This window comes from Terrapene carolina, unplaced genomic scaffold (genome assembly GCF_002925995.2).
Source record: "Terrapene carolina triunguis isolate 2854851 unplaced genomic scaffold, T_m_triunguis-2.0 Scaffold95, whole genome shotgun sequence".
Lineage (NCBI taxonomy): Eukaryota > Metazoa > Chordata > Testudines > Emydidae > Terrapene > Terrapene triunguis.
Genome location: NW_020664446.1, coordinates 30,875,975 through 30,893,333, shown reverse-complemented (window position 1 = coordinate 30,893,333; position 17,359 = coordinate 30,875,975). Strand labels below are relative to the sequence as shown.

General features: G+C 37.8%; 1 protein-coding gene across 1 annotated transcript in view; it reads left to right on the top strand.

Annotated features, from left to right (window-relative positions):
- The window catches only part of CPEB3 (cytoplasmic polyadenylation element binding protein 3), a 154,069-nt gene extending 137,075 nt beyond the window's left edge, over positions 1–16,994 (top strand). The window contains exons 7-8 of the mRNA XM_024199007.1: positions 14,255–14,373; positions 16,866–16,994. Coding sequence (XP_024054775.1) covers positions 14,255–14,373; positions 16,866–16,994 — 248 coding nt within the window. The remainder of the gene's footprint in view (positions 1–14,254; positions 14,374–16,865) is intronic.
- Positions 16,995–17,359: the final 365 nt, after the last annotated feature.

The window sequence follows — 17,359 nt, the reverse complement described above, 5'->3', positions numbered from 1 at the left end:
CTGTAGTCTTTATTCTTCATGCGGTCTTTTGTTGTTGGTCAGTATGTAACTGAAGTAGTCAAATTTTGTTCACTAGCTGTATACTATATGCCGTGGAGTGGATATATATACAAAAAATCCTGGCATAGAAACAGATTGCAGTTTGGAAAGCAGAATAGAAAGCAAAATTAGATGGGTATGTGAATGTAATGATACTGTACATATTACACAATGCTCTATAAGTGAACAAAGATCATAGATGTCTGAGACTAAGTGACTTTTTTCTTTAAAACAAACACCATGCATATACTTTAATTCTTAATATTTGTTATTCACCTTATTACATAAGTAGAAATAAAAGAACATTGTTTAAATTATGTAAACAAGATGTTCAGTGATGCAGTATACATTGTCATGTCACTGTATTTTTCCCTTCAAACCCTTAAAAGGAAACACTTAATACTTAAAACCACTGACTCAAATCTGTTGTATAACCACTCCAGATACTTACTATTTTCAAAGCAGCATGGCAATGCTGAGGTATTTATGGTATGATATTTATGAGGTAGTAGGAAACTGGAAAAGGAATTACTGCTCTTCAGGATAATAAATCCTGAAGATAAAATAGTGTCTCATCACCTCCATGTTGTCTGCAAAGTAAGGTGTCACAAAGATAAATTCAGGACTGGCTTGATCCTTTTTTATCTATTTTAAATTAAAGCAGAGCATGAACAGTATGTGATGATGCTAGACGTGAAACTGTATGCTTGAACTAAATAGTCTCAACTACCACTGATTTAAAATCTGTAGTAGATTTTCATTAATTGTGTCTTTGGAAAAATAATTTAAGTGAATTTCAGAACAAATTTGTATTTAGCAGTACACCCCTTCTTTTCCCCAAGCAAACAAAAAAGTTCATTTCACAATCCATCTGTTGCTTTTCTTTGATTATTACTTCTGATACTGTTTTCTGATAACCAGTAAATGTTTGGTTTTTAATATGTGTTTGTAATGTAGGAAAATATTTTTCAGATATTTACTACTTAGTGTGTTGGCACATGCTCAGAGTCCCCGTTCTCTACTACCTTTATCATATTAATGATATAGCAAGGGATGCAGAAAGCCTAGGATTTCACAGGAGGGGGAAACAGCTGACATTAAGGTACACTACTGTTTATTTTTATCTTCAATAAAGGTCAGTCAAGCCTTTCTTAATAGAGGTATCCCAAAAGCAAACTTTGGCATTCCTCTAGTACATGGGTATATGTTGCCCGGATAGAATTGTATAACTCCATTTAAATTAATGGGACTTTAGCGTGTTGAAAGACGAATAGATCACAATTTTTGGCGGATTGGAACTTCTAACCACTACTGAAGAGCAGCAATGACCAACAGACTACAAAAAGTTTGTAATGTAGTTGAGGTCCACAATTATAGAAGAGTGGGGAAGTAGGGTATTAGGAAGTGTTTGGGCATTCCTAAGGACTGCAGTGGACAAGTTAGAGATATTTATTGCTAGGAAATAACCAGTCCATGGATCTTTTCTCAACACGCCTTCCTGACCAATAAAAGCAGTTAGTGCTCTAGACAGCTGATTGTCATAATTTATCTTTGGATTAGGTCCTACAGCTTATTTTAAGACTGAACAGACTGCTGAAATCAGATCAGCTTGACTGGTCATCCAGTCTTTCTTCAGAAACCTGTGCCCCTTTTCCATAACAGCTGCAAACGCCATTCTCCTGAAATGCTTCTTTCTACCTTTTTAAATATGAGCCTACATGTCGATCTGTGAATTTGCTGGCCCTGGAGTAAAACTGGTTCTCTCAATCATGGTATTGTGTGGTCCAAGATACAAAGAGCCACCAGTTGTAACTGGTGCATAACCATGCAACATTTCTTATGAAGCACCAAACTCCACTTTTAAGTTGACAGAGGGACATTGCAGAGGAAGGATATTACAATGGGGTGATGGTCCACAGACTCCAGACCCACAGCATATTAAACTTTCCTGTGTGCCACTTAGAGTACATGCCATGCTAGTTGTCACTGCCTGTCACATAAGCAAAGTTTCAGTCCAAAGTCTATTATAAACTCTTATAAGCAGGGTATTGTAAAGGAATTGCTGACAAAACATCCATTGCAATAACTCAAATAGTGCTATTCTTACAGTAACATAGTATCAGCATAATGTTTAACAGCACAAAAATGTTGCATTAATGCATCAGTATACATTATTTATACAATGATGCTTGCAAGGGAGTTAATTTCCTTCCCTTAATGAAGTAGAAATCTTGGTGTATTAGAGAATTTGATAAAAGCTTTTAAAAGTTAAACCTGTGAATTATAAACTCCTAAAAAGTGCTCAGCACTCCCCAAATGCCACATGTTCTGTTCTTTTAAAGAAAGTATATAACGGAGTTACAAAGAGTGATTTAGAGATTTGGAGAAATCTTCTGCCACTGAAGAAAAAGATGCAGCTTGAGAATCCCAGTCGACTTTATAGACAAAGAAACATGCTTGAGCAGCTAGAATGGGAAAGCAATACACACGTGGCTGAAAATCCAAAACAGTTATTTGTTTTTCTACTGCAGTGAAGTTCTGGTTAAAGTGACCATGGTTTGATAAGAAACTAGTGCTGAAGCTGTCAGCAATAGAACACGTTTTTGATGACTGAGAGTGCTGACAGCATAATAGACTTCTATGGAGATGATTATAATACGCAGTGACTATGACTTTGGGACATGTTATTTTTCAACCTGAGTAAACTGCAGAATGCTAAAATCTCCATTGATCCCGAAGCTACAAAACAGATTAGATTAGTGGAAAATGCTGACATGCAAAATCTGTACTGTGAATGTTGCAAATGAAATTTTCAAATAACTCTTGCTAATCATATGTCTTCTTGCTCTTTCTACTGCTCAGTGCTTTTTCTCAAGCCAGGAACTAAATAATTACTCCTCTTTTGTCATCAGTGGAAAAGATTAAATGAAAGCATAAATTCTTGTTCTGTATTTTTTTTCAAGACCTAACTGATTTAGTCTGCATTGTGCTGCTGATATGGGATTATGCTAACTACAGTGAATAAAAGGGATGCCATCAAATTGAAAATCACATTTCTATCCAAAAATGCTGTACCTACTATTGTAACAAATAACCCCCAAAACTAATCTCTTCCAATGTTAGTAAATAAGAAAATATTTTTTTTCTTTCTTAGATTTGCTTACTTTGTGCATTTACTTTGTGTACTGTATAATCATTATCAGTTTTGTTGATGCTGTCTGCAATTCCCCAGGTTTTGCAAAATGGTATTTATCAGTAACTACAGCAGCAGAGCTGAAACTGAATAGGTAGCAAGCAGCAGGCTTTTTGGGAGATACCAAATCACAAGTTCCACTTTTAAAGTTGTGACTTACCAAATTCTTCAACACACCAAGGTTTCCACTTTATAAAGGGAAGGAAATGTGAACTACTTTGCAGTCTTCATTATTGTCTAACTTATGGATAAGGCCCTACTTGAATTGTGGGATGATTGTCAAAAAATTGCAGCTGAGTTGTGGACAAGCTACGGAAAATTGTGGAAAAGTAATACTGGACCATATTATTTGTGGTAATAAAGTCCATTATTACTCTTCTGCAATTTTCCACCGTGGGCCGCCCGGAGCTGAGAGCGGGGGCATGGGGCAGAGAGCAGGGGCTCACACTCTCAGTGCCAGATTGGTTGGGGCACCCACTATCAGAACTGTGGTGGAAGCCTAATATTATGGAATCTGCAATATTACAAATTAAATAGGGCCTTACTTATGGAGTATTAACACTATGGTGCTATTAAATTGCATGCTGCTACTCTTTGTGTGCATAGAGAAAGAAGAGGGAAGCAGTAGGGATATCTGGTGTTGCTCTTGGGTCCGTATAAAAGACCTTTCTAAATATAAACAGGTTAATAGAAAAACTCTTCACATTTTAAAAAAGGGTTTTACTGTATTGTAGTGCATTTGGCTGAGCAATGGCTGAAAATCAGGGTTTTGTGAGGTGGTTTTGGCTTGGATTAGAAATCAGTAACAGGGTCAGGATATTGTCATAGGCCTTGTCTTTACTGGGATCTTAACTCAAGCTGGCTAACTTGAGTTAAGAGCACAACTTTTTCTTTTTGTAGTGAAGACATGGCCTTAGTTTTAAGCTGTTAATTTAGAGAACTTATACAAATCCTTTTCTCAGCAGTAGGAATAAAATTCACACAGGCAGCACTCTTTTTGCAGAAGCTGAGATCAGTTATCTGTGCCCTATTCTAAAACAATTCCCTACCTTTGTTTCTCTCCAAGGACTCTCACAGACTCATAGCAAAATGCACAAAATATGTCCCAGTCCCAGAATCTGAAACATAGAAAACACCATTTAAGCTGAAAATACCCCTCTGGACTGTGATCTTGCCAGGCAGTTCTAAACATCAGCCTCCTCCTTTGTCTAAAGCTGTTTTTATTCTACAAAGGAGCTTCACTTGAGTGCTTAATGTACCCATTGATTTTAATGAGATCTGTGATTTTCTTTGCCCTAAAAAGGGCATACTATTTAAATTGTGATCAGAAAATAATTACAAACTTTCTTGTTAATTAAAAAAATTGAACTGCCTTTTAGTAAAAAGAGAAACTGAGATAACTTTTGCTCTTGACTTGCTCTCAGATTTTCTTCCTCCAAAACATGTATTGGATGTTGATTAAGTTTTTAAGATTGTGCTTGCAGCATGTTTGAAATGGCAGCTGAAATCAAGTAGAGGCTATCAGTTTATATTTATCTAGATGCTTTCCACATTAGCATTACTTGGAGCAGGAGTAGAAATTCACTTTTCAAGCAAAGAACGAAAAAATAAATCTGTTATTTAATCTGAAAGCTGATCTATTTTCAGCAGCCTGTTCAGAGTTAAAAAGGCCTGATACATACACAAACAGGAATAGATTATCTGTTTCTGCCTGGAGCAGTTTCTACATGTATTGCCTCTTAATCCTGAAACTGACAAATTCAACTCTGTGTACCTTGAAAGCTTGTCTTTCACCAACAGAAGTTGGTCCAATAAAAGATATTGCATCATCCCCTTTGTTTCTCTCAAATTCAGTGTACTGCTTATTACTTATCTGATACTTATTTCAGTTTTAATTTTATGTACTGTAGGTTTCATGAAACAATATATACTGCCACAGAAAATTTTACAAATACAACTCTTACTTCCATTGTCAAAAGCTCATCTATGTAAATCATATCATTACTGGTTCATGTGATTAGTATTATAATTATGTTAAACTAAAGCCTTGTCTATACTATGAATGCTTTGCTGGTATAGCTGTACTGGCAGAGCCCCAGTATAAAGGCAGCTTTTGCTGACACAGGGTGTTTTTCTATTGGCATAATAAATACCACGTTACCAAACAAGAGTAGGTACATCATATGCAGTGTTGTTGTAACCGTGTTGGTCTTATGATACTAGAGAGACAAGATGAGTGAGGTAATATCTTCTGTTGGACCAACTTCTGTTGGTGACAGAGACAAAGGCTATGTCTACACTGCGCACCTTACAATGGCGCAGCTGTGCCGCTGCAGCCGCACCATTGTAAGGTGCGCTGTGTAGCTGCTCTTTATTACCAGGAGAGAGCTCTCCAGGCGACAAAATAAAACCACCTCCAAAGAGCTGTGGTAGCTTCATCACCAGGAGCATGGCTCCCGCCGACGAAGCATTGTCCACACCAATGCTTTTTGTCATTAAAACTTTTGTTATTCAGGGTGTGTTTTTTTTCACACTCCCGAGTGACAAAAGTTTTAACGACGAAAATGGCGCTGTAGACAAAGCCAAAGTTCCAAGCTACACAGACCCCTTCAGGTCTGGGAAAGGTACTCCAAGCATCACAGTTAAATACAAGGTGGGACAGATTGTCTAGGCTAGGTATTTAGCACATATTCTAAGAGATTATTCAAGGTAGAATGGCCTGTTAACATGTTTGCAATCATAGGACAAAAAAGTCCATGATTTTTAGTGTCTAGCAGAATAATGAAATTAAGGCCTTGTCTACTCTACACAGTTTTGTCGGCAAAAGGCAGCTTTTGCTGACAATACAGTGGAGGTGTACACACTAGAATGCTACTTTTGTCGGCAAAACAGGAGAGTTTTGCCAACAAAATAAAACCACCTCAACAAGCATAGAGCTTTTTGTAGCAAACTTAAAGCGACAAAGCATCAGTGTAGACACTGCCGTTCATTATATCGTCATAACTGGCCTCCTCTAGTATCCCACAATGCCCACCATGACTGCTCTGCTCACTGTTTTGAACTCCACTGGCCTGCATTCCAGCTACAGAGGCATGCTCCCCTCCCATTTCAAATCTCCAGGAAGTTCTGACAGCTGAGCATGCCACTCCGGCAGCTAACAGCAAATCATTAATGTGAAATCTTGCTCTCCCTGGCATTCGGAACACAGTGGTCAACAGGCAGGCAGGGGCAGGTGGGTGTGAGGGTGTATGTGTGTCTAGATCCGGGGAGAGCATGGAAATGCATACATAGGAGAGATTTCCCTTGCATCACAGTTATAGAGCAGTGGTTCCCAAACTTTAACAACTTGTGAACCCCTTTCACTAAAATGTCAAGTCTCATGAACCCCCTCCTAAAAATGAATATTTCCAGGGATTTTCTCCTTTACCTGAGTATAAATTATAAAAAGCAGTGATCTTGGAAATATAAAATGTGTTTTTATGACATGCTTATTACACACTATTTATTATCAGTTATTATTTATCATTACAGTATTTTTATTACATTATGAAAATGGCAACACTCTTCCAAGATCTCACTTTAGTAGCTTGTATCACTTTGAATAAGCCTGTTATAAGACAAGGCTCCTATGTTTCATCAAGGAGTATCAGATGTGAAACAGCATAAAGGTATTTAAGAAGCCAACTCAGAGTTCCTGCTGCACAAGCATTCGGGTCTTGAGCAGTCCAGGTTAACAACGCACTTTACAACAAAGCTTAAACTTGTTCTTCATAATAATTTTAAAAACAATACTAGCTGCCTATTTATTTTAAAAACAGCAAAAAATATCCACCTCCCTTTCCATTTCTTATACGGAGTTTTGAAGTTTAAATCTTCTCAATGTGATAGATATGCTTGCTTTGATCTGCTTAGCTCTTAGAAGTCCAGAGGCTCTGGGCTGCTGGCCCCATGCTGCCTGGGGTTCCTATGGACAGCTCTGTCCGCCATTAGGGAATTTTTTCCCAAGAACCCCCTGTAACACTTTGTGAACCCTCAGGGGTTCACGAACCCCAGTTTGGGAACCACTGTTGTAGAGTCAACCTGTTTTTTTTTTTTTTTTTTAAAGCTTTGAACAAATTACTCAGTATGCTTAGCTCTATGTGTAAAATAACAATGGTGCTCCTGACGCCAATAAATGATTATCTTTTAAATTGTATTTATTTCTTTTGTAGTAAAATGAAAACTAAATTTCTATACAGGAAGCTAAGTAGCAAGCATATTTCCTGCAGGAAGTAGAATGAAAATACTGGACCTTTACAAACTGAAATCCTTGCTCAATGGCCTATGTGAAATCAGTTTGGTAGTTTAACTTCCATTCTTACTGGACAGTGAACCACATCATTGAGACCATGACCAGAACTGATACCCTTACTGGCCATAACAGTAGAGAAGCCACAGATTGAAAAAATATGGACAATGAACTAACTTCTAACCCCTAGCAATCATTCCTCCATATCAGAGTTGGCAAACAGCACAAGAATATTAGCAATTTGCTGCTTGTGTTTTACTTATTCTATGGATAAAATGAGAATTTTGGTCTTCTGTGCTATCAATATGACACAGGTCATTGCATTACATTTGCACTAAAATAACATGGAGGGCCTGACTGCTCCATGTTGACAGTAAACATCCCTAACATTTTTCCTGAGAGTTTGCCCATGTGTCTATGGCCAACATTTCCTTTCCCCTTCAGTTTTGTGCAGAATGCTGTTGCTGTCCTCCATTTCAGAAGGGGGGTACATTTCAGTTGTGTCATGGGCATCCTCTGGAATTAAAGTTTCCACATAAAATTTAGGAAGGATGCACCATGGTCTCCTCTGTTGCTGAGCTGCCATGGTGCAGGATGGGAGACCCTGGCTGCAGTGCATCATGGAAGATTTCATCTGTCTGGGAAGAGAATGGGACATGAGACAACAAAGTAGCATTTCTGAAATGAAATTTTTTGGGTTTTGGCTAAATTTCTTCCATTTTTAACTGAAAACCAACAACTTTTTGGTTTTTATGACTGCGAAAAACTTTTTTGTCAAAAACACAATTTTCCATCAAACGGTTGATGGAAACTTTTTGGCCAGCTCATCTGATGATAACCAGTTATAGCTGTGTCATTTCAGTGATTGCATGTTGGGGGAAAATGTATATCAGTAATATAAATGTGGATTTGTATATTTTGATATGTGAGCACTTCAGGAAATACAAGTATTATATATTCTGGAGCTCCACACATCTGAATGTCACATTGCATATTTTAAATGGATGAAGTTATTTTTAATATACATTGAAAGAAATGGTAATGCTTAAGTCAGGAATTACAGATATGGTCCCACAGCAACTGTAACTCAGCCACTTTGCACAACACAGCACACCTATATTATGGTGTCTATGCACTTTGGTTGTGGTGATGGTTTTGTGGGAGCTACAGCTTTGAATTTTCAGACCTGTTACATAAACTTTCAGCTATAATATTGTTGTGGCAATGATTGACTGGATGCCTTCAAATACTTTAGCTTCCTATGACCAAAACAGTCACCACAGGTCCTTCTTTGACATAGCTGTGGGGCAGAGAGAGACTGCAGCCCCTGTTATCCATAACCAGCATACAGGTTGTCACATTCTCCCCCTGGTAGTGGCCTTGCTGTAAGGGTCCAGATAATAATCAAAAACAAATCAGTTTAAAATAAATAAATAAAACAAAAGATCCATTTTAAGCAGAGATGGCTCAGAACTCAATTTCCAGGCAGAGGAAGGAATTCGTATTCAGTTTCTCAAATATGAACCACCTCCTATGGTTTTAGTTGTGGAAAGAAGAAACCTTTATTGAGACTCAGGTGCAGCTAAAATATTATGAGAATGACTGCCATGATGCTGGGAAGCTTGAAAAGTTCATCTTATGATGAGAGTGTCTATTTTTGGTCAGAAGAATGTTAAAATAGCTCATGAGATTTTGGCACCATTAAACCTGAACACTCCCTGTGTTTCTAGTTCAGAGACTAGCCTAAATCTTATTTGGACGTGCATCTGAACACCACCTAATGTTTTCTTGGCTGTATCTGAAAATCAGAGAAAGGCAGAGGATAAGTTTAAACACCAACCATCCTTGAGGATATTTAAAAATCCTTCAAGACCGTCTGTGAAATGCACTGAATAATTGCATACAACTACATAGGGCATGGCTGAGAGCTCTGTTGCCTAGCAGCCAAAGCTATACCTTCCAAACCACATGTTTTGGTGTCATAGCCTAGAGGGAATAATATGGTCTGTCCCAGAGACTTGCCAGTTATAGCCATTTAAGCACAGGTTGATATAATTATGAAAAGATGTTGGTGCGTGATGGTTGTCAAAGTACATATTAGCTTTTCATTAAAAGGCTTGGTTGGCGTTATAATTCAAAATGGTCTTCTGTTTTTCCTGATACAAAATACATATTTGATATTTAATTTAAATTGCATCTTGTGTGATATAAAACTTCCTTGTGCAATGTTAGCTTAAGCATGGAGCAAGTGGTCTTCATGGATATTTTCTAGTTAACTTTTGTATAGTTAGAGTTCAGGGAACACCTTCTGCCACAGGGTTCTATTCAATCAATGCAAATAAAAGTTCATGCTTGGGAGTCCATGTGAGCAAGGAGTATCTCAGAGATCTTAATTTACAGATTAGTAATTCTAACAAACACGAACAACCTTAAATACTGAAAAGAGGATAGATTTTATGCAATGGATTTTAGTAGTAACAATACTTCACACATTCAGAACACTTTAAACATTAATTCTAAAATAGTGTAGGTTTCCTATCTCAATGTGGTTCTCTCTTGACTCTTTGCTTCCCTAAATATTTTGATGAATGTGATTTTTTTTTTTGATTAATTTAACTTTGGCAGAGAGAGATGTTTTATTCAATTCTATCTAAGTTCTTATATGTGCTTATCAGTGTAGTATTTGAATTTAACTTCAGTTATTGAATCACAACTTTTAATTATAGTGGAAACCTGATTTCTGGAGGTCTTGGATGTCCAAAACCTTTCAGTAATTGGGGGAGGCATCAAGTCAGCAGGTTTTGAAGTCCTGTGTTAGCCAGTTTTTTTTTGAGAAGCTGATTGGGTGGCCCAGCAGAGCTAATAGGGGAGGGCTGTCATGATCCCAAAGCGTAGAATCTCATTTTCAGAGACTCCATGCAGTCTCCGTATTTGGCAGAGGTAATATGCTCTAGAAGAGTGAAGCAGCACAGGTTTTGCGTTTGGGGCGAATTTTTCTCACTGCAGTATATAGGGCACTGAAGTCAGGAGAGGTCCTGACTAACCAGGACTGCATTTGTAGTCTAGCAGCTGAACAGAACAAGCCATGGGTTTTTTGTTTAGGGTAATTTTTAATTGGATCATAACTACAAATACAATATTTACCATATCCAAAAATGGCATTCGGGTCTTGCTGCCACAAGTTCAACAGAATCTTTACTGTGAAGTAAGAAAATCAAGAGCATCTGTGTAGATTCCAATAAGAATCATCCCAAATCTTTCCCCAAATCTAGAAGTAAATATTTGCTGTTTGTTTTACATGGAAGGCATTCAGATACTGTGGTAATGAGGAGCAGTATAAAAAACTAATATGTATAGATTTTTTTTTCTTTTCTATCTTCTATGCTGTGTGTTCCATCCAGGAAAGAAAGCACTCTAAAAAAGACTGTTCAGACAAAATGTCCAAATGAATTTTGCAAACCAAAAATATTCATACAATGTATGGACAAGCATCCACATTTTGGAGTGCTTAGCTTAATCTCGGAACTTTGAGGTTATTTAATAACCAGTGGAAATATTGGTTAGAACCAGAATATTCTTAACATTTGGGGCTAATTTTTCGGACTGAAGTATATAGGGTACTGAAGTCTGCCTAAGAGTTTAAACACCATGCCTCCACCCAAAAAAATGAATTGACCAATGAAATATGATTTGTGGTGGAAGGCGAGGGAATACTATAGTCCAGGAGTGGGCAAACTATGGCCCGGGGGCTGCATCTGGCTCTTCAGATGTTTTAATCCAGCCCTTGAGCTCCCGCCGGGGAACAGAGTCCGGGGCTTGCCCTGCTCTGGGGCTCCATCCAGGGAGTGGGGTCGGGGGCTTGCCCTGCTCTGCATGTGCTGTGTCTCCGCGCAGCTCCCGGAAACAGCAGCATGTCCCCCCTCCGGCTCCGACATGTAGGGGTAGCCAGGGGGCTCCGCACGCTGCTCCTGCCCCAAGCGCCGCCCCTGCAGCTCCCATTGGCTGGGAACCAAGGCTGCAGGGACGGGGCAGCGCAGAGCCGCCTGGCCACGCCTCTGGAGCCGGAGAGGGGACATGCCGCTGCTTCCAGGAGCTGCTTGAGGTAAGTGCCTCCCAGAGTCTGCACCCCTCACCCCCTCCCGCACCCTAACCCCCTACCCCAGCCCTGAACCCCCTCCCGTTCTCTGAACCCCTCTCTCCCAGCCCTGAACAACCGCCCACACCCCCAGCCGGAGCCCTCACCCCCCTCCCCACACCCCAACCCACTGCCCCAGCCTGGAGCCCCCTCCTGCACCCTGAACTCCTCATTTTTGGCCCCACCCCAGAGCCCGCACCCCCAGCTGGAGCCCAGACCCCCCCCTCCTGCATCCCAACCCCCAATGTTGTGAGCATTCATGGCCTGCTATACAATTTCCACACCTGGATGTGGCCCTTGGGCCAAAAAGTTTGCCCACCCCTGCTATAGTCTCTTCCAAGTGTTCAGTTTCATGATTGGGGTGGGGGGCATTTGATAGGACAGATCAACTGCCAAACAGAACACATTTTTAATTGGGATAGTGAACAGATTTTACTTCTTACTGAGCAGGTTCATTATAAGGTGAAGAAAACATGATAGCTGCACAGATTGGAAAATAAAATGGAGATAACATGAAGACAATGATAAATACATATTCTGAATCCATTACAAGTTTGGGCACTCAAATTTCATGTGATACTGTGATTGGTCAGTGTAAACTGAATTATATAATTTGAATATATAAATTCAAATATTAAATTTCTTCAAAGATTAATCAGTTTGGTGTGTAGGCAGCAAGTTACTGTAGTGCTAACACAATGGACTGTGTGGCTTTTGTCAACATATGCCATGGATTTTAATCAATGTCTCAGTAGATCATAGCTATAGTTGTTGCAACCTAGCAAGTGCCCAAGACTTTCTGAAACGCACTCCTTCTATGGTGAAATTTTAAAGGCTGTCGTCTGTTCAATGATGAATACATTTGACCTATTAAATTATTGTGCAACCTTTCTTTGAATATCTGTAGTATAAAGATGGTGAGCTGTAGAAAGTTGAAGTCTTGTAGGGAAATAACCTTTGGAGGGCAGAGATGTTGTGCAATGTCCTGGTGAAAAATTGATTTTGAACACTAAATTTTAATTTCTTAGTGCATGTACAAAATTTTAAAAAATAATTAAACAAGCAAAAAAAAAATTGCACCAAGAAAGCTCTCCACAGTAACTACTTCAAATTCTACTTGAGCTCCTCTTCACTGCTGCCTCCCCAATAAAACTTGGGAATGCAAATAGGCCTAGCCAGGTGCCTTTTTAGTCAGTGCCCCTGACTGAGAATCTTCTGCTGGCAGTCCTCCTGTGTTTCGAGAGGAATGCTAGCTCAAACAGTTGCTACAGAATTGTGTGAAGAAAGGAACTCTCTAAGGTAGGCAAGGTCCAAACTATGAAGGTGAAAGCCAATATCAAAACAGTGAGTGGGAAATCATCTGGTAGCTACTCCTAATTATTCAGCACAGGTGTAACACAGACTACTGGAAGTTCCCCACAACTGGGCAGCTGCATTCAATACTAGCTGTAATTACCAAATGGTTGTAAGATCTAATTTAGTGTAGTAGCATTGCAGTAATTTACCTTTCTTTTTATTCCAAAATTTAACCTGTTAGGGATATGTGTTAAGAATATCGGAGGCTTACCTTTATACTGTACAAAAGCTTGTCTCATATCTCAGTACTCTCAACTAAAATTAAAAATTTGTTTTAAAATATGATGATATCTTATCAGAATATTTGTGGGTCAGAAGGCACTCCAATTCTCAATCCATAATCTTTCAGTTGTTGACAGCTTTCCCTCAAGATTACCTTATTTCATCACTTTTTTAGAGGGGAGCTTTAAAGAAAGTCTGAGCCTTTGAGTGCTCTAAGCATGAGAAAGTTTCATGATCTAAAACAAGTGGTAATCTTTTATATATGTGGCAATTTAAAAGTCCAAATTAAGTAAATCATGGTCTTCAATGAGGATTGCATATGTTAGGAGATTTGATTTAGAAATATATTTAGGAAATAAAGCTACAGTATGAATGAATGAGAATATACATTTTTCCCTTGCCAACATATGTATGTTCAGGATAGAAATATTCAGGTTATCTGTATGCAGGTTTTCATTACATGGACCTTCCCACATAGTATTCCCCCCCTTGTATATCAACTGAAACTGCCTCAACACCATCGCTTTATTTAAGATGACAAATACTTGTAAGAGCACAAATATAGATCTGTTATAGTTGTGGGCTAATCTTCCACATTTTTTCCTGTTTTTTCCAGCCATTCTGTGTTTGTTTGGAACCTTTAAAGTATATAAAGAAAACAAACTTTCCAAAGACTTTTTTTTCTCCACTGTGATACCAACACTCTTTGCAGCATCAAAACAAAAATAAGAGTGATGGTGGGGAAACCTGCTTTCTCCATGTGATCCTATGGCAGGATTCCTTATGAAAGCATATTATTATTGTATTAACTTCAGTGCAGTTAGCAACAATATTACACTTTTATTGCCATCTATGTATTGGGATAAATAAAGTAATTCAGAGTCTTAGTAAAGTGTCAAAACCAACTGCTTACAAGATATTTGCAGTTCTCAGATTTTCTTTTTTTGTGTTCTCTGTTTTGACCTATCTTTCAAAAGTTTTCATCTATTCTTTTTTTTCTTGTGCCTTTGTCCTTTCCAAGGTTATGCCTTTTTGCTGTTCCAAGAGGAAAGCTCTGTACAAGCGCTGATAGATGCCTGTCTGGAAGAAGATGGAAAACTTTATCTATGTGTGTCAAGCCCCACCATCAAGGACAAACCGGTAAGCAGTATACAAAGTGCCTTGGCTGTTAACCAACTTCCCCTTGCCAATTCAAAAGCAAATAAATATGCAAGCATTTTTCCTCTGATGTAACTGTTAAACTGGTTATGTTGGTGTTCCTTTACTAGGCTTACCTTCTTACGTTAGCATAATTTGGCTTCTTCAGAAGCTAATAAATGCCACTGTTTAATTAAATTTTTATGTTGGTACTTCCAGTACCATATCGTAACAGAATGTGTCCTGTTACAATGTCACCTATTTAAAAAAAAAAAAAAAAAAAAAAAGTAAACGCTTTAGTTTCTTTGCCCATTCTACTGTTGTTGTTTTTTAAAAGCCCCTATGATTTAAAAAAAGCAAGCTCTTTAATAATTTAGGCAGCCTTGCCAGTACTTCATTGCTTTCAATTCTGCAAATGCTAGCTAAGCAATTTATAATCTTTCATGCCTTTCACTTACTGTAGCAAGTCTGCTTTGACCCAGATTTGGTTTATAAAAGAAGGTTTATTAAAACCAATCAAAAGCATATAGTTGTGCACTTCTGATGGACAAATGAGGAGTAGGATAATACCAGAAAGAAGGAAAACATGTTTGAGGTATATTCTTGCTGAGTCATTTTGCTAGAGCTAATCAAATTTTAACTGGATTCTTCTAAAGGGATTTTTTAAATAAACATATATTCAGGCAGATATTCATTGGTATAGAAAATTAAATATATTTTTTCTAGTTAACATCCCTCAAAATGTATTGCTGGTTGAATGTCTGATACCTTTTAGTATTTTCCCCTTTTTTTATTCTAAATTACTTCCATATACTTCCATAAAGACTCCCTATAATCAAAGATGAACAATTATCCCTATTACTACTGAATCTGTTAAAAATGAATATTGGAAAAGACCTAGTTACTAAGATAATGTTTTTAAATTATTTAGAAAGTAAAGTGGCATTGTACATGTAACCTGACTTTTGATATGTAAAAACCAAGCATTTTTATGTTGTCTGCAGTCAGAAATGAGCTGGTGGATAACTGCTTCAGTTGCTTGCATATAGTGGTGCATTACATACATGATACAATTCCCACTTCAGCACAACTGGCTCATATTACTCGGGATTGAACTAGAATAGAGACTTAATCTTGTTAAATTATACAAAGTGGTCCATCCTGATTATAACTGCCAATGGGTCATTACAAGAAACTCTCTGGAATTGCTGGCACTGTGTTAAATCCTGGAGGTAGAGGACTTCTGTACTACCAGTCTTTTAAGTGGACAGGTTTACATAAAGAGGGGCTAAAAACTGCATGTGTGGTGGTGGTGGTATTAAGATAGTTGCTACTTTATTAATTTACAGGAATGACAACATCCGTTTAGGGCGGCCATTAATATAAAGTATTTCTCTAAACATGTAGCCTGGGCCTAACTTTCTTCTGCAAGGGGTAATGTCAATCATTTACCACCTGTTTACATCTGTAATTATGTATACAACTATTTATCACCCATTCCCATTTTTTTTTAAATTGGGCATACTGAGGAGCTTGGGTTGCAATCTTGTAAATATTTAGTCAATGGGGCTAGTCATGTAAATAATGTAATGTATGCGCTTAATTTCTTACAGATTAGGGCCTTATTCTTTATATAATTGTAATTATTATTATATATGTTAAAGTTAATATATTATATGCATAATCCTTCCAGAGTAGTCCTTAATCAAATTCATATAAAAGGCTCACGGGTGCCTTTTTGAATTAGAAGATTAGACCTTGCATGGGTGAATGAAAACTGCAATGCAATGGCAAATCCAAATGATGCTTACACATTTCACTTATTCTGGGGTTGTAGTGGTGAGCAAGTTTATCCAAATGGCTTTTGAGCAGAATTCTTAGTTCTGTACAATCTGAAGACTTTCTGTCTAACAGTCCACTATATAGCTGGCTGCTTAACTAAACTGAACATTACATTTCTGAAATCCTCTTATTTTAAACATAGGAATTAATTCCACTTCCTCTTCCCTGTTTTTCAACTTTTAAAATTTTATGTGACTAGAAGAAAGCTGAATGTTCAACCGGCATCCTTAAATTCACACTATAAATGATAAAGCTCTTAATGTCCTTTTATATATTCCATATTCCTAATAAAGGAGGCTGGAGGAGGAAGCAGATTAGGGAGAGAATGGGGTAGCTGCATTTGCACGAGGAAATCTAACTCAAGCCTGGCCTCTAGAGGTGATAAATGTACTGTCCACATTTATCAAGTAAACACTGTAAACTGTACATTCTGAATACCTACATAGATAAATGATATACTTGCATCATTTTTACTTTCACATTCTATCATTTTACTATTTTATCTTTAAAAAAGAATGTGAATGTGTGTATTTACATATATTCTAATCAGATTTTACATATGTAAATGTTTAGCGGCTGATTCTTAATTCTTATTACTTTGTGTAGAGTAAGTTAGCAATGAAGTGAAGACAAAGTTGACATCTTTCTTTCAGGTGCAAATTCGACCTTGGAACCTAAGTGACAGTGATTTTGTAATGGATGGTTCTCAGCCATTGGACCCAAGAAAAACTATCTTTGTAGGGGGAGTTCCACGCCCCCTCCGAGCTGGTGAGTTGAAATAGAAGAAAAGTTAGGCTAGACCATACGATCAGTAACTGGTTTCGGATTCTGAGACAATGACATTCCATCTGTTTCAGAGATTTTTGAAGAATTTGTGGTTTACTTTCTAAGCATATCAGTTTCTTCTGTCCTTAACCGGAGGAATATAACTTCTGAGAACTTCTGACCTTTGAAATTAACTACTAGTTAAGACAATGAATCAATTGTTTAGTACTAGAAATTAAGTAAAACTTTAAGGCTCAAATTTTCATATTGTCCTTGAATTTGGGGGCTGTTTTATTTAAGGTGACCAATTCAGTTAAGTACTTTAAGCTCCCACTGACTTAAATTGGAGTTGTGGTTTCAACAGCTCTGAAAACGAGATCAG